The following is a 22,901-nucleotide window of genomic DNA, read 5'->3' on the forward strand; positions in this document are numbered from 1 at the left end:
ATAGTACCTTGTCTGTGAAACAGAAAACCAGATCAAAAGGATTTTCAGTGTCAGAAAAGCAAAGGATGTCTTTAAAGTAGGTAAGGAAAAAAAGTTTATTTGTTTTCTAATTTCTGGATTTAAATAAACAAACTGAATATCTTGAAGACAGAAGTCAAAAAAGCACCCCCGTCTCCAGGGCAAATGCAAATAAAGAAAACCACAACAACAACCACCAAACACCAACCAGGGTGGTGTTCTTTCTGAGGATTGGTAGAAACTGCGTTTTTTAATCTCTGTTTTTATGCTTGTCCCAAGATCTTTTAAGGGGTGGGGTGGTGGGGGTGGTGGGGAAGAGGTAGCCACTATATAAAAGAAGCTGCCCTGAGATTTTAAACTTTTATACAAAAACTTCCTAGGTAAGGAAACTTAATCGGATCTGGCAGCTGACCTTAGTGATGGACCCAGAAGCAACTGCTGTTTATTTCGATTATTTCTATGCTACAAGCCAAAATCCTGATATTGAGGAGACCCACTCCCGTGTTGCTTACACATCTGTCTTCCTTCCCATCTTCTACGCAGTTGTGTTCCTGACGGGGGTGTTGGGGAACCTAGTCCTCATGAGTGCATTGCATTTCAAACGGGGCAGCCGAAGACTGATCGACATCTTCATCATCAACCTGGCTGTGTCTGACTTCATTTTCCTTGTCACGTTGCCTCTCTGGGTGGATAAAGAAGCATCTTTAGGACTGTGGAGGACAGGCTCTTTCCTGTGCAAAGGCAGCTCCTACATGATCTCAGTCAACATGCACTGCAATGTCTTCTTGCTCACCTGCATGAGTGTTGACCGCTACCTGGCCATCATGCGCCCAGCCGTATCCAGGAAATTCAGGAGGAGAGACTGTGCATATGGAGTCTGTGCCAGTGTCTGGTTTATCTCCTGCCTTTTGGGTTTGCCTACTCTTCTGTCCAGGGAGCTCACCCTGATTGATGATAAGCCATACTGTGCAGAGAGGAGCGCTACTCCAATCAAACTGACTTGGGCCCTGGTGGCCTTAATTTTTACCTTCTTTGTCCCTTTGGTGAGCATTGTGACATGCTATTGTTGCATCACAAGGAAGCTGTATGCCCATTACCAACAGTCGGGAAAACATAGCAAAAAGCTGAGGAAATCCATAAAGATCATCTTTATTGTCGTGGCAGCCTTTGTCTTCTCCTGGCTGCCCTTCAATACTTTCAAGCTCCTGGCCATTGTCTCTGGGTTGCAGCAGGAAGTCTACTTTTCCTCATCTGTTATCCAGCTAGGCATGGAGGTGAGTGGGCCTTTGGCATTTGCCAACAGCTGTGTCAACCCTTTCATTTACTATATCTTTGACAGTTACATCCGCCGGTCTATCTTGCACTGCTTGTTCCCTTGCCTGAAGAACTATGACTTTGGGAGCAGCACTGAGACATCAGATAGTCACCTCCCCAAGGCTCTCTCCAACTTCATTCATGTGGAAAATTCGGCCAGAAGGAGGAAGAGGTCTGTGTCACTCTAAAAGTCACTGTGACATTTCAAGCTCTGTTAGTAGATTGGAGACTTAATTTGTGTCAGCGATAAAGAAGGAAAAAAAGTATTGCTGTTGGTATTCATATTCGCAGTCACGAATACAAGGAAGAGTTTATTTTTAAAGAGATGAATGAAAAGTCCCTGTGTTCATGGCTATAATTAAACCATATGCTGTCTTTTTTGTTTTGTTTTGTTTTCCTTTTTTTTGTTTTTTGGTTTTTTTTTTTTTTTTTTTAGCTGAATGGCCTTCTTTTAACTCTGGTCAATCTAGTTTACCCGGCAAAATACGACTCCTGTAAACCTTGAACTCTGACATAAAGGCCAGCTTGGATCGATTCCTTTCTTCTTGATTGTTTATGTACATTCAGGCCTTTTCCTCTCTCAAGAACAATGGTACCTTGACCCACACCGCCCTTCATAATGGGCTTCAATTGGACGACATCTAAAGGATTCTGCCCACTTTCATCTGGTGAGAAATGTGTTAACAAAACAGGTAGCAAAAAATATACGTGTGCCCTTTAGTTAATTATTACTGAGTAACAAAGCGAGAGTCTGGCCTTAATCTTTAAAACTTTGTATGGCGATTCTTTACTGCCTTCCAATGTTATCTTTCACCCTAAGCCATTCACAATAACTTTGGACTGTCAAAATATTCATGGGGGTAAAATCATTCTGTATTGTGTTTATGATTTAGGACTTCCTTTATCACCTGGTCTTCTAGAGTATTTTAACAAGAGAGCACAGGGCAAAGTTTGACCTTTATTTTCCTTATAAGATATATTGGTAAAAATGTATCTCATTATAATGGCATAGTAACTACTTTTCAAGAGGGTTTTACTATGCTCTTTTGTTTTCATTGACTTCATACATTAGGATATGACTTTGTTTTAATTACATGTTTTTAATTACTAGTTATTGAGTTATCAAATGAAATGTAACTACTAATATAATTGGAGGTCCTCAAATGCTTAGCTACATCACCATGTGTATTATCATTTTACATTTTAATTAAAATGTTAGTGCTACACATTTTCTATAGCATCATTTGCTTGGTGTATATCATTTCAAGACTTGATTCAGTAATATAGGAAGACAGTATGCTCTGTATTTAGCTGAAGTGAAAAATACAAAATGAAGATATTACTGATATTTTATATACATTTTTCCAAACCCAGAGACTTTGCTGAATTCTTTTACCCAATAAAAATTTATTAAGTCTACTTGCACGTATTTTCCTTTTAAAGACTTTGAAGTGAAAAACATGTAATTAGCAGCAACCACAAAAGGCTTTTGCTACAGAAAACATACTATTGTAAATATCTTTTGATTCAAGAGAAAGTGGGTTACGTGTTGACCCTCAGTGTTGACGCAAATGAGTTACTATTTTACTTCTAAATATTAGGTTTGAAAATCAGAGAAAGCTTAGAATCTTTTCAGAAACTAGGTAATTCAAGCTCATCCCATGTATCTTTCACATTAAAAGAAATCTCAAATATTGGGCATACCATAATCTATTTAGAAGTTGAAAATACAGTGTTTTGTTTTATAAATTGGTTAATTTATTAATTTCTCTTAACCTGTATTAAATAAAAATATAATTTTCTTAAGTATTCTTCTATGTTGTATTAATTTCTATCAACACAGTTATTATTAATATTGATATTATAAAAGTTTTTAATACTTTATTATAGATATAGAAAAAAAGGACTGTAAATGATAAGAAATAAGGTTTCTTGGAAAACTTTAAACTGAATTTAAAACAGTTAAATAGATCTCCTAAAGTTAAATAAAAACAAAATATAAAAGATAGAAGCCACTCACATTATAAAAACAAATCAGCAAAAGCACTATTACTAATCAGGGAAATAAATGTCTTTGAGAAATGCTACTTTTAAAAAATAGCTCAATAAATCAGGTAAAGTATTTGTTAGGAAATGAGAAAAAATAGGTTATTAGATTCAGCTTCATTCTTAATGTTGGGACATTGAGTAAATCATTGTAATCTTTCATACCTAAAGTAGTTGGTAATATCTATGTCTATAGAATTGTCAAGAATATTATAAGTCTAATAAATACAAAAGTGTTTTTAAATATTGGGTAAAAGTTATTATATAAAGCTATTGGTTCCTATTATTAATTACTGAGTGTTACTTTAAAATTTCCAAACTACGGGGGCGCCTGCGTGGCTCAGTCGGTTGAGCATCTGACTTAGGCTCAGGTCATGATCTCACAGCCTGTGAGTTGGAGCCCCACATGGGGCTCTGTGCTGACAGCTCGGAGCCTGGAGCCCGCTTCAGATTCTGTGTCTCCCTCTCTCTCTGCCCCTCCCCTGCTCGTGCTCTGTCTCTCTGTCTCTCAAAAATAAATAAAAATGCTAAAAATTTTTAAAAATAAGAGTAAATAAATAAAGAAAGAAAGAAAATTTCCAAACTACAGTATCAAGTGACAATCACTCTCATTTAACAAATATTAAGAATATGCCTTACAAAAATCTTAGCATATTGCATATATTATACTCATAATGTTCCAATGATGGAAGGAAAAGCAGATATAAATTTATAGATAGAATAACTCTGATAGTAAAAAGTTCAAAACTTGATTAAGTTGGTATTTTACGATGTCATATATGGAGTCCTCTGGTATGAAATGTAATTTACATTATAATAGCATTGAAAGGCTTATTATAAATTGTATCAGTAGGTCTCATTTTGCAGATTTTTAAACCACGATATTTCCACATTTTAAGACAAATTCATTTATATACTTATATACATATAGATACATGTAGAAACATAGCTTATCAAGATTTTTGTTATCTCAAACTATTCTGAGAGCTGCTTTGTGGTCATTTCATGTCATTAGTAAAACAAATCAACACACATTTCCATGAATTTCTAGAAAATTAATCTGACATCCTAATAACCACATCTGGCCAGTTACATCTAAAGTTAGAAAAACAAAATAGAACTTAGCAAGAATAAGTATATGTGGAAATCACTACAGATTAACCTCATTTGTTGTCATTTTTTAAAGTGATCCAAAGCCACTGCCAGGTCTTTAAGGACAAATATAAAAGGATAGTCATCCCCCAAACATTTCTCAAACAATTTTTCTTGAACTCACCACAAAAAAGTTCTCCAAGAAAGTCTGTATAAGATGTCGTTGAATAACTTGTAATTAATTTTAAAATCCATGTACTTAAGGTTCACATATCACAAACACACATTTACTCCATTCAGGCCATACTAAAAGAGTAACACTAACCTGATAGTTCTGGAAGGCCCACCATTTGTCCCCTCTAACAAGCCAAAATCACTTCTGAGTGAGAGTAACGCTAGTGAGAATAATGGTCTTAAAGGAAACCAATGTGCGTGACTGAGGGTGGAATATTACTAGGGGTCACGAGTTAATTTTTAAATAGATGCAGAAATGCACAGTATGATGGTGAGCTGAGTGAAAGAACTCTTCTCCTATGATTCATCTTGGCTCCTCCAATCATTCTCTATTCCTCCTGGCAATCTCAAAAGTGAGAAATGACTCATTAGGTGTGTGTGCCACAGTGAACAGGAGGTCTCAGTTTTCCTGCAGAGCTCATTCACAAAAGACAAGCAATATTAGAAGAATTATGAATTTACTGTAGCAGAGCCACTGGTGTAGCCAGCTAGCAAGATGATGGCCTCCAGCACCATGAGAGAAAGAAGTGTCATCTGGAGAAAAAGCGAGAGGATTATTCCAACCATCAGAGTATTTGTAAATGGTTATTGGATTTTGCCTTCCACAGAGATTGGTATGGGATGGTTTGTCTGTTGCAAATGCCAGTTTTTATTTTAAGTTCTTTTCTTTGAGTCAACATTCTCTGTTTTTATCAAGTCTATGAGTAAACAATCATGACTAGACTTTACATATAAGTGGACAGGGAAAATCAACAGTAACAGTGACCTGTGACTTACTCTTGGCACTTCTGGTTATCTTTGTCATTTCCTTTGTAGAGTTACATTTCCTAAATGGGAATTGCATCCTAAGACTGCATCCTGCAACATTAAAAAAACAAACAAACAAACAAACAAACCTACTTTAAATATTCAATGTGCCAAACTGTTAATGAAGCGAAGGTTCTTATGGCATTAAGTCACAGTAAAATGTAAACTTACATGAAATTCCCATTCACTAATCTAAAAGTGGGGGGAACTATTCTGTTAGTTGACAGACATTATCAAAGTAAAAATTTCTCAGTTTAACTATATAAGTAACAAATTTCTAAGACCCAAAGGTACTTTAAAATTACAGTTGTCTCTTTTAGGGGCGCCTGGGTGGCTCAGTCAGTTAAGCATCTGACTGAGTCTCAGGTCATGATCTCACAGTTCTTGAGTTTGAGCCCTGCATCGGGCTCTGTGCTGACAGCTCAGAGCCTGGAGCCTGCTTCAGATGTAGTGTCTCCCTCTCTTTCTGGCTCTCTCCCGCTCTCTCTCTCTCTCCCTCTCTCTCAAAAATAAATAAGCGTTAAAAAAAATCTTTTAAATTACGGTGGGCCTTTTTAAAGTTGACCACATGTAATTAAGTTGAATTGTTGTTAACTTAGGCAAGGGCCCGTTTAAAGAATTTATGATACAATGTTCATAATACTTTTATAATGTTCTACAGATCTAGTACAGGTTATCATTATCTATCTGACATCACTCAGTGACTTTCTTATTTGCTAATTAAGAAGATTTAATAATTAGCTAGTTTCCTATCATTGCCATACTACAAAGAGTTAGGCTTCATCTACAAGTACTCCGTGATGTCAACACGGATGGGAAAAAACATTTTTATTTGCTATCTCCTATCATTTCTAATTAGAAAGATTTCATTTCCATATTACAATTAGTTCAAAATGAAATATAAATGGTTCTCCCTGCTAGAATTCTTTATGACCTGTACTTTATAAATGTACTCTTCCATTTGCTCTTAATTACATACAAGCAGGAGATATAAATATTCTTGTGATGTTTTTAGATTAAATAAAATATTATGCATCAAAAAATACGTGCGACGAAAAGACTATTTTTAATTTGTAAAAAATTTTCTCGGGCAGAGTCTTCAACAAACAACTTTGCTCTTTTTATTTATAGAGTATAGAAAGTATTTAAGAACTTTGTATGGCAAAACTGTCACAAATCTCTAAACCTGCAAATTCTAGAAGAACATATGATTACTTCATGTAAGCTTAATACAGTGTAGCCTGTGCAGATCTACTGTATGAGGCGTAGAAAATGAAGCAGAATCGAAAGGTCAATCCTGGGTGTTGGGCCTTTCCCGATGGGTTATTTGTTCATCACATCAGGAGACAGTGGCTTAAATTGATGCCTTTTATGCCACAGACTTGTGGAGTTCCTTGAAAATAGTCAATAACTAAAATATCAAACTGTTAATGCAAAGTGTCTATTGTACACAATGCACTATAATAGCCCAAAATTTTTTAGCATAAGTGACGGATTTCAAAATAGGCAAATAACAGTCACTTACAAAATTTCTCTCACTTTCTCATACATACACCCAGACACACACATACACACACACACACACACACACACACACAAATACACAAACATGTTATGTACAAATGCAGCTGATGAGTATCTGTTGAATCTTGTTGCTAATACTCAGTCTAAAGTACTTGAAAGAGTGCAAGAAAGAAAATAAAAATAAAGCAAAGAAAACATATAGTAAAATGGCATATATAAATATGTAAATATATCAACAATTACAATAAAAATATAAGTGCATCACATTCCCTATTAAAAGGTTGAACAAGTAGCCTGTTTCCACAATAATTTACTATATACATATATATATATATACATGTATGCGTGTGTGTATATATATATATAGCACTATTAGACTCTTGTAGGATGTAAAGAAGTAGAACTTGTTTCTTCATGGAATTTATAATCCCCATTGTTACTTGTTTTTTGAACAAAAGAATGAAGTACTAATGCTCAAGAAGAGCTTGTTAGATAATGATAATAATAAGTCAAATCGCTTTCTTTTTTTTTTAATTTTTTAACATTTATTTATTTTTTGAGAGACAGAGTGTGAGCAGTAGAGGGGCAGACAGAGAGGGAGACACAGAATCCAAAGCAGGCTCCAGGCTCTGAGCTGTCAGCACAGAGCTGGACGCGGGGCTCCGACTCACGAACTGTGAGATCATGACCTGAGTCGAAGTTGGACGCTTAAACAACTGAGCCATGCAGGCCATAAGTCAAATCACTTTCTTTGATCTTTTCTAATGTTTAGGGAAAGGCCCATAAATAGTCCATATCCAAGTCATTTCAGGTAAGTGCTATTTTGACACGATTGTTTCCTAAGTGTTGTCACATTTCCTTAAAGAAGTGTTCACACTGACATCACCAAATAAAAATTCTTTTGTTGTTTTTAAAAGAGTCTCAAGTGTAAATGATCATTTTAAACAGGAGAACGCACACTGAGCAGTATTAAGTTTAAATTTATTTTCAAATGACGAACTAAAATAAGATATGCAAAGAAGATAACTCTATACAAATCTTGCCCAAAGACAGTGATTTATTGAGATGCCCTCTCACTTACCCTCACTTTAGACCAAAAGCAAAACTGACAACTCAGGTGGAGAAGTGGTAAATGAGAAATGAAACTTGGCCTGTGGTTTTATGTTTAAAGCAAAAAAAAAAAGAAAAAAAAGAAAAAGAAAAAGAAAAGAACAAAAACAGATTCAGACCAGTTAAAGGTAGATGGAAATGGCCACTCTATTTCTAATTAAAAAGTAAATGCAGAAGTGCATAACTTATGCAGCGTTTAGGATTATAAATAACAGTAATTTCAACTCTATAATTCAAATATAGAAAAGATACTACCAATAAATTTATGAAAATATTTAGCCTAATAATCAAAGATGGCCAAATTAAAATAACAAAATACAAATTTTACCTATTATATTAGCGAAGATTTAAACATTAAATACTGAGGTTGACCAGGATTGGAGGGGTGGGGTGTGGGTAGAAATTCTTGGACCGTCTACTGAGTGGAAGTTGATTAAGCTAGAGAAAATTTAGAAACATTTACAAAAAGCAATTCCACTTTTAGGATTTTAATGTAATTATGTATATAACTATGGCCATGTGCAAACATATATGTACATGCATTTTTATTGCAACATTGTTTGCAAAAGTAGAAAAGTGAAATAATCTAAATGTCACTGATAGAGAACTGACTGAATAAATTAAGGTTCCTACACATCCTTACAATGTAGGACTACATAGCCTTTATGAGTACTGTACCATGTACTGACATGAAAAAAATCTTCATAATAAATTAAATAAAATTAAGTTAAAAGAAAAGCAGGCTACAAAATAGTACAATTTTCTACAGAATATTCTACAAATATTCTATTCTATTCTATTTGTAGAATATTCTATTCTACAAATATTCTACAGAATAATTGCATGTTTATGACTATTTCATTTATATAAGAATACAGGACTACCAGAACCCTATACAGCAAAATGTTAACTTTGTTCCTCACTATGTAGGTGATTTTTAATATTTTATTTGATTTTTATTTTTGTGATTTTTATTTTTGTTATAACTTGTATTTTCCAAAAAGAATATGCATTAATATTGCATTAAGGAAAAAAAAAGTAAAGCTAGTTCCATTTTTTAAAAATGAAGTACACAGGTAAAAATAGTAGCTAAAAGTAAACTTGTTTGAAAACATCAATTCTGCAATCACAGGTCCTCTGGTTCTTCTGATTTCTGAGTGAGTATAACCCCTACATTGGCCTTGAAACCTTCCTGAATATCTGCTGATTCTCTTTCGGAAGGCCTTTCTGTTACCTGTACGTGTGCTTGTTTCCTTAAGAGCAACAATTTCAGAACTATCAGACATCTATAGTTTTTTTAATGTTTGTTTATTTTTAAGAGAGAGAGAGCAGAAGCAGAGGAGGAGCAGAGAGAGAGGGAGACACAGAACCCAAAGCAGGCTCCAGGCTCTGAGCTGTCAGCACAGAGCCCAACACGGGGTTCAAACTCATGAACAGTTAGATCATGACCTGAGCTGAAGTTGGATGCTTAACCAACTAAACCACCCAGGCACCCCATACACGTTTACAATTTTTAAATGGTGATGAGAGATTGGCTGTTTTAGCATTCATTCCCCATTTCCCAGTGCCTTCCCTCAGCACAGCAGCTCCTGCAACCTGCCTATGGAATCATTGGTGGTCTTTCCCCAGGCTTGGGAGCTTGGGAGAGAGCTCGCCCAGGGGGAGGGGGAGAGCCATGTCTTCATTTTTGTATGTCTATATCCTATTCCAAATCAGGCATTCATGATTGTTGAACTAAACAGAACATCCTAGAAACATGCCATCTCTGGCTTAAATTAAATTTAAGGATTTTTACAAATGTTAAATATTCCCATTTTTAATTTTTACTTTACTTCTAATATGTTGTAATTATGAGGGGCTAGAAGAGTATACCAGTTACACTTCATTTAGGAACATGAATCCTTCCATTCTCCTTGAATTTTGTAGGTCATTCTAGTGGTATTATGATTAGCAAAATGAGTGGTATAGTAACTTTCACTTGATTCCTAGTCATTTCCTTCTCTCTGTGACATTTATGTCCTATTTAAATGGAAGACTTTTCTTAGTGCAAATCTGATTATGATTTGTAATAAAAATTAGTGATTCACAGTTATAATCATGTGATAGTTGAACATTCCTCCTGTGATTGCAAGGATATTGTCAACCTTTTCACAAACTCCAAGCCTATATTCCAGATGTGACAGATGTGACTCTGTACTTTTGAGAGGACATGAAAGCAGCATTATGGGTCACATAATTGGAAGATAATCTCCATAAAAACTAAGGAAAATGCAACAGCAACTAATAGTCTATTTCTGGCACTACCTGGAAAAAGCAGAGCTAATTCAAATACCATGACATAAAACATTTAAATCATTAGCTTGTGATATTCATTGTAATATAGCTATTACTGCAGGGAGCATGGTATAGCATTGTGGCTAAAGAACACAGATCCAAATTTGCTATTTATTGTCTGTGAAAGGTGAGCAAGTTTCTCAGTATTCCTGAGTCTATTTCTCTCTACAAAATGGGGACAGTTATACTTGCCTTAGATCACGGCGGTTCTAAGAAATTAAAGTGAGAATGTAAGGAATTTGGCACAGTATCTGGTACATATTAAGAGCTTGTTAAGTCACTGCTGAGAACTCCATTTTATAGATAAAGGAAATAGGATTCAAAGAAATCAGACTTCACATAATTCTTAGTGAAGTGTACCAAAAATGCAACCTTGATTTCAATGAAATCTAGGCTTACCTATGTGATTCCAAAACTCATGCTTTTTCCACTTCATATTTTTTTCCTCTGAGTCCCAGATTTTTCAATAGATTCTGTTAACATCACAAGCTTGGTTTGGTTTGTTTTTTTCTGTCTCCAATTCCTTTTCAAATTCAAACATGTTTCTTATTTTTTTCTAATGCAAATACCTCAAATCACCAAAATGTCTGCCTATTCGTGGCTAAATAGTGAAGATATTGCTCAAGGGAAGAGGAAATCCATTTTATTGAAAATACAATCTCGAACGAATCATATTTTCTTGTAGCATGTTTCCCTCTTCATCGTGTTTTATTAGAAATGACATTTTCCATCCTGTTCAGTGGTCACTAAACCTCTTATATAGGCAATCAAATGTATGTTGCATGTAAGAAATGGACAGCTGTCTCCTTCTACTCGCTCTCACATTCAATCCCACATTAAAGGACAGTAACATCTATGACAGTTACCCTCACAGGAAAACATTTTTTTTTTACAGAGCACATACATACGAGGGAAGAATTATAGTTTCATTTTCTTTATTTTTCCATTTTGTTCTAGTCACAGATTTCTTGTAATATTCCTATGGCAAGAAGAAAAGATAAATCCAGTGCCAAAGCTCCCACTATAGACTGTGTGCCTATGGGCTCTGCCACCCAAACTGGTATGAGACACTGTAAGTATCACCATCTTTCCTATTCAGTGCTGTTTGTTAGGCCAAGAAGCTGCACTCACTGGTCTATGTGCAGAGAGAGCAATTTGAATACACACTATTCCTGCATTCCAGGAAACTTGTTTACACTTTTCAGAAAGCACATTTGTATAAATGACTTCCTAATTTTAATAAGGATTTCCAAAAGGAGTTTAAAAAAAAACATAGTGGTTTCTCAAATTAGTAACATCATAAACTGCCCCAAACATTTGAAACTTGATTTACATTTACTTTACTTAAGAAATAATATTTCCGTGCAGCATTTTTCGGAGGGGCAGTTAAGAATGTTCTGAAGTAAAATGATAATAAGGTCAATAACTGAATGACCACAATCAAGAAGAAAAGGAAACATAGTTTTTAAGAATAAGAAAGCATAGTGTTCCAACATTAAACCTGCTATTTATTTTCTAAATATATATTTTTTGAGCGTAATTACCTCAGCTTGCTTTATTTAGGAAGGATATTAAAATGTTAACAATAGTTGTTGTAGGTAGTAGAACCAAAGACAGATTCATTTTTAATTTTAAATATTTTTATGAATGTTATCCATTTTTTATAATGAATATGTATTTCTTAAAGTTTAAAATAAGGGATGCTGAAAGAAATGTCATATGTGGCATAAAGCATATATTAATATTTCAGCACAATTTTACCTCTTCCTCTAAAGTCAAAATAGGATTTTTTTAAATGTTATGCTCAGTTTTAAGTTTAATATCCATAACTTTGAGATGATTTAACTTTAGACAAACCCTCAATAAATTAAAATTCAACCAAATCATATTTGTTCTCATATCAAATGCAGCAAGTCATTATTTGGTTCAAAGCTTCTAATTTACTTTTACTAAATTGGCTTGTCCGTTAAGTCAAAGGTCAGGCCAGGTTGTGTGTATAGATGCAGTTCTTTATCTTATTTTAAAATATTTCAACTTTTCAATCAAGTGCAAATTAGAATTGGTTGGATAATAGTTGACTGTGAGTTATACCATTTATTCCAAATGCTCTATTGAAAAGTATTTGCAAATAACATATTTCTTGAAAAGTGTAAATACCTCCAAATGAAAGATTTCTAAAATAAAAGGAATGATTTTTTAATTTGAGCAATCATATGAGGAAGAACGTTGGTTTTTAACGTCTTTCTCTGTCATGTGGATTTATCTACAAACTTTTCTAGCGTTGAGGCTGTGTAAACATTGTTTGCTAAGTTCTCAAGGAAGCCGAACCACCAGCCTGACATCAATTTTCCATTGTAACAGTACAGTTCTGTTACCAAGAAAAATGCACAGGGCAGATGAATTGTAACAGGTATCTATGGTTCTCATTGCAACGATTTTTAAAAATGGAGCTTAAGAATGAGACCCATGTTTATGGAGTATTCATTTAGTACCAAGGAACTGTTAAATGCTTCACATATGTTATCACACTTAATTTAATCCATAAACCAACCTGTGAAAAAAAACTTATCCAGTCCTCCTTCCTTTTCTCTCTTTTTCCACCGTGGTCAGATCTTCCTTTCAGTCTGAAGCTTTCTCCCCAGCTTCTCTAGCTTCTTCTCTCAATAAATCTTTCCTACTCCTGTCTTGAGGTCTGTTTCTCTGCAAACTTGAACACATAAAGAGAAAAAAAATTTTTTCTGAAAGAATATAAATTTTCTAGAGTTAAAGAACCCTTTGGAAAATGCTTTCTCTCAGACATGTCAAAGATGGAGCATGCTATGCTTTGGAGTAACAAGTGTTTTGTGCGTTTTCATACTGCTGAAGTCATATATTTAGCCAAGACTTCTAAAAATGTGCCTCTGAGAAGTATCTTGATTAGCTGTCTTAAGAAAAGCCCTTGATGGGGGTGCCTGGATGGCTCAGTTGGTTAAGCATCTGATTTCAGCTCAAGTCATGATCTCACAGTCTATGATTTCACAGTCCATGAGTTCAAGCTTCGCCTTGGGTTCTGTCCTGACAGCTCAGAACCTGGAGCCCGCTTTGGATTCTATGTCCCCCCCTCTCTGCCCCCCCCCACTTGTTCTCTCTCTCTCTCTCTCTCTCTCACCCCCCAAAAAACAAATAAACATTTACTAAAAAAAACATTTAAGGTGATAATTCTCACCACTATAGTGATGGTTACTATTGTAGCCATTATTAGATTTTATCTATTTGCACCTTTCCACTATTTCCAACTTTTCACCCACATCCCTAGAAAACTAAAATGAGGAATGCCTTCAAATAATGGAGTAAAAAAACATGGTGTGAGGTGATAGAAAACATAAAGGCTTTAGAATTAGCAAACTTTGTTTTGGAAACCACAACAACAAACCACTGGTGAAGTCTGTGTGAACTGCACAAGTTATTGACATTCTCTGCCTCAATTTTCTCACCTGTGAAATGAAGGTAACACTATGTTCTTTGGGGTTATTGAGCATTAAAGAAATGAGCAAACTTATGAAGGTCATGAGAGTAATGTTTGTTTTGTCTTTAAATTCTTTATTAATCCTGTATGCACAGATACAAATACATATATATTGTAAAAACAAATTTTAATTTAAAATAATTTAATTGTGGAGACTTAAGATTTATGAAGATGTTTTTGCAGTATATATATATATATATATATATATATACACATATGTGTGTGTGTGTGTGTGTGTGTATATATATATATATATATATACCATTAAATATTATTAGGCAGACTGTATACATATCCAAACATGCAGACCCCCAAAAACAGGGTCCTCACTCATGGTTAATAAATTTACTGTGGCCTCTGGGCAGCGAATTTTATAAATTATGTTTGAAAGCTATTTTACTCAAAGCATTATGATACATTTATTATTTAGTTCTAGCTATTGCCATAACAGAAAATACCTTTAAAGGGATAAGATGATCAGTCCTAATCCCTGTGACTATGTATTTTCTTAGCAGTCTCTGTAGGATTTTCATCTGGTTTAATTAACACAGATGTGTGTATACCTATAAATCTATCAGAAATTATGTATAAAGAAGGAGGGAGCGACCTGAGACTCCACCAAACCAGGATAGCTTTTTGCTCTGAAGATAAAAGAAAATATTGGCTGTTGTCAAAAAGTTCTCTCTCTGAAAGTCAAAACCTTTCTCAGCTTTGACATTTTTGATGTCTTATAGTACAGGGGGAAAAATCTACAAAGATAGGTCTGCAAATATTTTAAATAATCCTCAGTCTAAAAATTCAAAATATCACAAATATTTTAGGCATGTCTCTATGCAGAAAAAAACAGGAAACATATACAATACTCTTCCCTCTTGCCTGCAGTTCTGGTGACTATAAACAACACTGCCCTCTGGAATAATTAACTCTGTATGGGGGCAAGGGATTGGGGGAGGGGGGACGTAGAAGGGATGAAGAAGAGGATATGAAATGGGAAAAAGGATCATCATTGTTGCTGATTTTCCATTTATTTTAGGAAAATATTCCTTCCTTGTGGTTTTTTGTATCTGAAATGACTGGCCAGTTGAGGACCTAAGAGGTTGGGAAGGCTTCTCGGGACAGTTAGAGCAGGCAGGTGAAGCCCTGGAGAAAAACTCACGTTCTCAAACTGCACATCAGCTCTGCCCTTGACCACACTGACCCATGGGAGAGGGAATGGCCCGTGGCTGCTCCTCCCTCTCGATCCCTCCCCTTGGGTGACCCTAATGAACCATCTTCAGGTGAATGCACGGCTTCCACATATCAACTCTGATTTTTCTTTAGCCATTTCTGTTTTTGTACCTCTCTGCCTTCTGTTGAGGCCAAAGCAACATTAATGGTTTTTAACATGTTAGATGGCAGTTTTCCCCCCCCCCTTGTTTTACCAAAAAACACAGAAAATAAGAAACAAGAACCCTCTCAGGGTCTTCAGAAATAGCACATTTGAAAATTTCAACATAAAGATCTAGTTAAATTCAGACTTAAATTCAGTTAAATTTAATGTGCCAAGTTTTAGATGACAATTTGGTTCTCTGCATTTTAAAATGCATAACTGTTTACAATATTCTATTTAATGCAGACATGTCACAATGTGCATGATAGATAAAATTAAAGGCTTATTTATATATATTTTTACAGAATATAACACAAACATTGCTGTCAAAGGAGTTGTAAAATCATCTAATTTGACTCACTCATTTTTCAAATAAGGAAATTAAGTGAAGAATCTTATTCAGAAACAAAACTTTTTTTTGGTATTTTTTTAAAGTCATTGAGCTAGTACACATGGACATAATTATAAACATCATTAAACTAAGATAACAATATATTTTTATTTCAGCTAATAAAGTGCTACTGCCCAGAGTCCTCTGAGTGCTTACCTATCAAAACCTTCTGACATCTTCCTCAAAAGCTCCTGGACCCTTCAACATTAAGCAACCAAAAGGTTAACCCTTTACAAGCAAGAGGCCTTTGGGAGCCAGGCACCCCCCCTGACGAGAGTGTCTTTTCAGACTGGCTGGTGCCCAAGAGGGTGCAGGCTGTTAACAGTTTTGAGTATTGTCCCTGCATGCAGCCAATGACAGCAACTTAAATTCCCAGCTGTACTGGACATTTGTTGGTTGACCTAGCATGCATTCTCACACTCCGCTTCCACCCCCAGGCAATCATCTACCTCTTCTTCCTCACACAGCTCATGTGTTTTGGTAAAGGTTGAACCCACCCTGAGCTCCATGGAAAAGACTCCGTAAACTTCAGGTCCTTGGTACCTTCCATCCTCTGGCCACAGGTATCACAGGGCGAGCATGTGACCGGCCAACCAGGCTATTTGGAATGCTAGGACAACACTGCTCTCTCCCCTCCCAGGCCCTGTTGAAATTTGCAACAACCTTATTAGGAGAAAGAGACCCAGTCTTGGAATGAAATTAACATTGTTGACACTAAAGAGATACAACAGAAAAACTAAGCAGCACAAAGCAAATCAAAATAAACTGAGTCCTTCCTGGCATGGCTGAACTACTAGATCAACCAATGCTGAAGTCCTCCCGAATTTGGACTTCCCAGTCACCTGAACCTAAGTATTTCTTTTGTTGTTTAAGCTCATCTGAGTTGGGTTTTCTTTTACCTGAAAGTTTATGGGACCTCATATATTAATACACTGGTCCACCAGCAAAGTTTAGCCAAAGGTCTCCAGTATAGCCCTTTAGTTAATTATACCACAAAGTTATGAAACAAAGCAGAATTTCTCAAAATGTGTTCTGAAGAATGGCTAAAATAAAAAATACAAGAAACAAGTGTTGGCAAGGATGTGAAGAAAAAGGAACCCTCTTACACCGTTGATGGAAATGCAAATCGGGGCAACCACTGTGGAAAACTGTATGGAGGTTTCTCAAAAAAAAAAAAAAAAATAGAACTACTCTATGATCCAGCAAGTACACTACTCGTATTTCCCCAAAGAATACAAAAACATTAATTCAAAGGGATACATGCACCCCTATGTTTATAGCAGCATTATTTGCAATAGCAAACTATGGAAGCAGCCCAAGTGTTCATCAACAAATGAAGGGATAAAGAAGGTGTGATATATTATATATATATATATATATATATATATATATATATATATTACTCAATGATAGAAACAATGAAATCTTGCCATTTGCGATGACATGCATGGAGCTAGAGAGTATCATGCTGAGTAAAATAAGTCAGTTGGAGAAAGACAAATACCATATGATCTTACTTATATGTGGAATTTAAGAAACAAAACAAACAAGCAAAGAAAAAAAGAGGGAGAGAACAAGACAAACCAAGAAACAGAGTCTTAACTGTAGAGAATGAATTGATGATTACTAGAGGGGAGGTAGGTGAGCAGATTGATTCCCTGCCCATGCTGGAGGACCTTGACAGGTCTGTTGACTTTTCTACTTTTCTTTGGGAAGACCTTTAAATCTCTTTAAAAAGCATTAATTCAGAAAACAGAACAACTTCTGTTCTTTCCTTCCCTTCACCATTCACCTACTCACCAGCTGCCAGGGTAAAGGTGGAGTAGAGGTAAGTTTTCCAGATTTTGTAGATAAAAATACAGGATCCCTACTTAATTTAAATTTCAGATGAATAACGAATAATTTTTAATATAAGTATACCCAAATATTACAGAGGATATACTTACAATAAAAAATTGTTGGGGCGCCTGGGTGGCTCAGTCGGTTAAGCGTCCGACTTCGGCTCAGGTCATGATCTCATGGTCCGTGAGTTCGAACCCCGCGTCGGGCTCTGTGCTGACAGCTCAGAGCCTGGAGCCTGCTTCGGATTCTGTGTCTTCCTCTCTCTTTGACCCTCCCCTGTTCATGCTCTGTCTCAAAAATAAATAAATATTAAAAAAAATTTTTTTAAATTGTTCATCGTTCATCTGAAATTCAAAATTAACTGAGAATCTTGTATTTTATCTGGCAGTCCTAGGTAAGCACAGGGAAAAGAGGTTCCTCTTTTATAGTCCCTAGTTTCCTGAGTGCCTTCACATTCCTTGGAGAAGGCAAATGGTGAAGATGATTCTTCTGTGCCAACTTGGGAAGTTCTTTGGTCCTAGGGGACCTCTCTAGCATCAACTCTCAAGATCTGAAGGATATTCCTCATTCCCTCAGGATGCCCACCCCATGTAGCCCTTAATCTGCCAGCTGTGGGGCCCCACAGCAGTTACAACCCTCTGCATTGTCTCATGGGAAGCAATGAGACATCTTTGCCCCCATGCAGCAGCAAGCTCCTAGATTGGCCTCCAAAGCGCTAATGAGCCAACTTTTGCATCTACGTTTCGAGGAGGGCATCAGAGGGCATCGACCTCAGTCTGCAGTGTCCCTGAAATACGGGAGCACATATCTCTTCAAGTAGTCACACTGAAGCCACTGGGCTTGGTGTTGGAGGCAGCAACTTTCCCCAGGGGAAAAGGTGGGGGCCCCATCGCACAGCTGCTAGTCTTTCCTCAGAAAATCTCACAAAAACCTCCTCCTCTGAAAGGATCCAAAAATTGTGGAATAGGTTCCCAGATATTTTGCTTGTAGAGTCTGTGCAGGGTGACTTAGCAACTCGCTTGAGAATTCAGCATTTACTTTATCTTGATGCCTAGTTGAAATTTCAATTTTACATTCTGTTATATAGGTTTCTTTTCTGGGAGAATTCTCACAACTTTTAATATAGCATACATTATGAGTCTACAAGAAGGGGTGGGAATTTGCAGTGGTTCCCAAATGTTTTTAATTACATAAACTTTTTTTCTTTTTCTTTCTTTCTTTTTTTTTTTTTTCAGGAGATTTGAATAAAATTGCTGTTTTGTGGCACAGACTTGGGAATGGATTGTCCTAGAACATATATATTTTGGTGATCAAGAGCAAGATTAAGAGGTCTGAGTCCATATTTGAATTCCAGGTCTTCCACTTACTTACCTTTAGGCCCTGTGCCCCAGTTTCTTTATTTAATTATAGAGAATGATATCTACTTTACTGAGTTGCTGTGGAAGGGAAATTAGTCAAAACATGGCGAAGCCCCTGGAACAGTGCCTGGCATAGAACATGTGCTCAATAAACCTCAGCTGCTATTTGTAGCAACCACATCGGTAGCAGTAAAAGCAGCAGTCCTGGGGCTCCTTAGGTGATCGTTATAAAATGGCAGAGTTTTAAATGCATTGGGACACTGTGTCATTGTGCAAATCCCCAGGTTTCTAATTTTACAGATATGTAAAGCAAATGTTTCCATACATTTGAATATGGCTAAGTGAATCAAAGTGCCCCGGAGAGTCCTTCAAATAATACTACAAAGTTTGTATCCTCTTGTGTTTAGAAATACAAAACTTTTTTGAAATGTCGAGCATCATTTTCACAGAGTTAGAAGATTATATAAGTAGGAATTACGTTTATTGTTATCACTGGGTAATTTTTAGAGAAGAGAAAGGGCTTAATCTGAAAGAAAAAGAACATCCTTAGCAACTTCAGGTGAGAATAATGATTGCAATACCCAAAGTTGTGTACTGTATAACCAAATTTCTAAACATGTACCATCATTCGGGTCCTGTGATTTTTCATCAGTCGCAGTTCTGCCCGAGGCCACCGTCCCCTGACTGAGCGGTGCCTCCCTTGCATATGAAACTGGGAAAGGCAGAGAGAAAACACCAAAAACACCAAGCCCAGCCAGCCCACACCTCAAGACCACTCATTTTAGACACATGGCTGTATCTTAGCTTGCAGTAAACAGCACAACAAGCAAAGGTGCGCTCTGGGTATTCCAGTGAAAAGTCCCAGTCAGAACATTTGGTTCTGAGTAGAGGAGAAACTTTGAGCAATTTCATTCACAGTTTTGACAGACTGTATTGTTACTATTATGACCTGTGCCTACCCGACCCTCAATAAAAATGATGTGCTCAAGTCCTAACCATTAGCACCTTGGGATGTGACCCTATTTGAAGACAGGGTCTTCCCAGGGGTAATCAAGTTAAAATGAGGTCTTTAGGGTGGGCTCTGTTCCAATAAGACTGATGTTCTTATACAAGGGGGAAATCTGGACACAGACATACACAGGGGGAACATGATGGGAAGAGACACAGGGAAAAGATGTTATCTACAAGCCAAGGAATGATGGAAGCTACCAGAAACTGGGACAGAGAATACAGCAGATCCTTCCCTAGAGACTTTAGGGGGAGCATGGCCCAGCTGAACTCAGCTTTCAGAATTCTGGCCCCCAGCACTGTGAAAGGACACATCTCTATGGTCCTAAGCCACCCAGTTTGTAGTACAGTTACAGCAACCCCAAGAAACTATTATAGCAACCCCAAGAAACTAATACACTGTATGAAAGTATGTCTCTCCCAACATGCTAATGACTAAACATGGCTATCCTATACTTTTTCCTGCCTGCTGTCAACAGCTCATCAAAGCTCAGGACCTCCCCTCTGAAGTTGGTAGAAATTCCACATAGAAGAAGCCCACACCACATCATGAAGATACAAGGGAGATAAAATTAAACTGGCAAAAATGCCATCTTAGTACTCTCAACTTTTTTTAAGTTTATTTGTTTTTGAGAGAGAGAGAGAATGATCTGGGGGGGGGGGTGCAGAGAGAGAGGGAGCCACAGAATCTGAAGCAGGCTCCAGGCTCCGAGCTGCCAGCACATAGCCTGAGTCGGGGCATGAACCCAACAACCACGAGATCTTGACCTGAGCCGAAGTCGGATGCTTAACCAACTGAGCCACCCTGGCATCCCTCAACTTTTATTTCAAATGGTTAAGAGAGTATCTCTTTTACTGAAAGGGTCACAGGTATATTCTTCTGAGGTTGCCACATTTAAAAAGAAAGTATTAGTGTTAGAAACCAGCCATGTTACATACGAATACACGCATGCCTCAGACATACTACAGGTTTGGCTCCAGACCACTGAAATAAAGCATGTGTTGCAATAGAGCCAAGTATATCTTTGGTTTCCCAGTGCATATAAAAGTTACATTTACACCATACTATAGTTTATTAAGTACACAAAGCATTATGTCTAAAAAATAATATAATACTATAAATTAGAAAATACTTCATTGCTAAAAAAAAAAGCAAACCATCATCTAAGCTTTCAACAAGTCATAATCGCTAATCACAAACCATAACAAATACAATAATAATGAAAAAATTTGAAATATTGCCAGAACAACCAAGATGTAACACAGAGACATGAAGTGAACAAATGCTGTTTGCAAAAAATGTCACTGACGGGCGCCTGGGAGGCTCAGTCGGTTAAGCATCTGACTTCAACTCAGGTCATGATCTCAAGATTCTTGAGTTCAAGCCCTGCATCGGGCTCTGTGCTGACAGCTCAGAGCCTGGAGCCTGCTTCGGATTCTGTGTCTCCCTCTCTCTCTGCCCCTCCCTTGCTTGTGCTCTGTCTCTGTCTCTCCAAAAATAAACATTAAAAATTTTTAAATTAAAAAAAAAATGGCACTGATAGACTTGTCCATCACAGAGTTGTCACAAACCTTCAATTTGTAAAAAAAAAAAAAAAAAAATGCAGTATCTGTGACGTGCAATAAAATGGCACACAATAAGATGAGGGGTGCCTCTAAATTTTAATTATAACGTATAAATCCTGGGATCCAAGGAATGATAGCAAAGCTGCAGTCTTTACCAGTGTGACTCCATTCCCAGTAACTAACAGGGAGAAGGTTGAGCTGGCTCGGCCCTGAACTTGCCAGCCTCTGAGCCACCCTGGTGCCCTCATTCACTGGGCAAGGCTAAAGCAAAGCAGAGGGAAGAAGTGAGCTACTTTCACGGGCTACCTGCCTCAGCATGACCTGACTGACCCCTGGCTATCTGCTGAAAATGTCTTCCCTATAAAAAAAAAAAAATGGCAGAAATTTTTGGTGGCTGCATTGTTGTAAGATTCCTGGTAAAGCACATTCCTCAAAGCACACCTCAGAAAATTCTCACAGGAGTTAAAAACATTTTCCCTTTTCCTCTGTTGTTCTCTTCTCTTCATTCTTCTTGCAAAACATCCTACAGAGGCCTTTACTCCTCAGGCCTGTAATCAGAGTAGGGGCACATGTCAAGTCCAAGGTCTCTGGACAGAAAGATTAGACCAAAGAAAATAAGGCTGTAAATTTCATGGGATCTGACACTCACAACAAACAGTAGCTATGGAGCTTTTGCATGAGGACTTCACCATCTGGTTTCAGAGACCTCAGTTTCCTATCTATGAAGGGAGGAAATTGTACTGCATGGCTTCCTATGACCCTTGCACCTTGAAAATCCTATGATTTTGATTCCTTATTCACAAAAGAGTAGGGTATGGGGTGCCCAGGTGACTCAGTCCGTTCAGCGTTCAACTCTTGATTTCAGCTTGGGTCATGATCTCACGGTTCATGAGCTAGAGCCCCAACTCAGGCTTCTCCACATTGACAGTGCGGAGCCTGCTTGGGATTCTCTCTCCCCACTCTCTCTGCCCCTCCCCACTCATGCTATCTCTCTCTCTGTCTCTGTCAAAATAAATAAACTTAAAAAAAAAAAAAAGAGGAAGGTACGGATGCTGCAATTACCACGTCTTGGTAATCCTGGCAATATTTCAAATGTTTTCATTATTATCGTGTTTGTTATTATTATTCGTGATTAGCGATCTCACGCTTTAGACTAATTTTTAAAAGAAAAAAGAAGCAGTGTCACTAAAAAGATGGAGACATTACCAAAGGAGAGTAGAAGGATTCTGTGGTAGATTCCTAAGGGAAGTGTTACAACATGAAATGATCCTACAGGGAAATAGAGAGCTAAGACTTGCAAGTGCAAGAGACCAAGCCATTCCCAGGCAGTGGGTCCCACCGGGCAAGCAGAGACCTTGGTGTCTCTCCCTCTTTCTGGCTCAC

At 37.0% G+C, this 22,901-nt stretch overlaps 1 protein-coding gene across 2 annotated transcripts; it reads left to right on the top strand.

The window, feature by feature from the left end:
• Window positions 1-437: 437 nt before the first annotated feature.
• On the top strand, window positions 438-19,930 carry GPR15 (G protein-coupled receptor 15). 2 transcript variants are annotated; one of them, XM_053220723.1, is made up of 3 exons: window positions 438-1,292; window positions 11,437-11,551; window positions 18,822-19,930. In XM_053220723.1, coding segments are annotated over exons 1-3 (972 nt in total). In that variant the 3' UTR covers window positions 18,824-19,930. The 2 variants fall into 2 exon arrangements, with proteins under 2 accessions (XP_053076698.1, XP_053076697.1); XM_053220722.1 differs by lacking the exon at window positions 18,822-19,930 and having other exon boundaries at window positions 11,437-12,024.
• The last annotated feature ends 2,971 nt before the right edge of the window (window positions 19,931-22,901 follow it).

The sequence above is a fragment of the Acinonyx jubatus genome, chromosome C2, assembly GCF_027475565.1.
Source record: "Acinonyx jubatus isolate Ajub_Pintada_27869175 chromosome C2, VMU_Ajub_asm_v1.0, whole genome shotgun sequence".
Lineage (NCBI taxonomy): Eukaryota > Metazoa > Chordata > Mammalia > Carnivora > Felidae > Acinonyx > Acinonyx jubatus.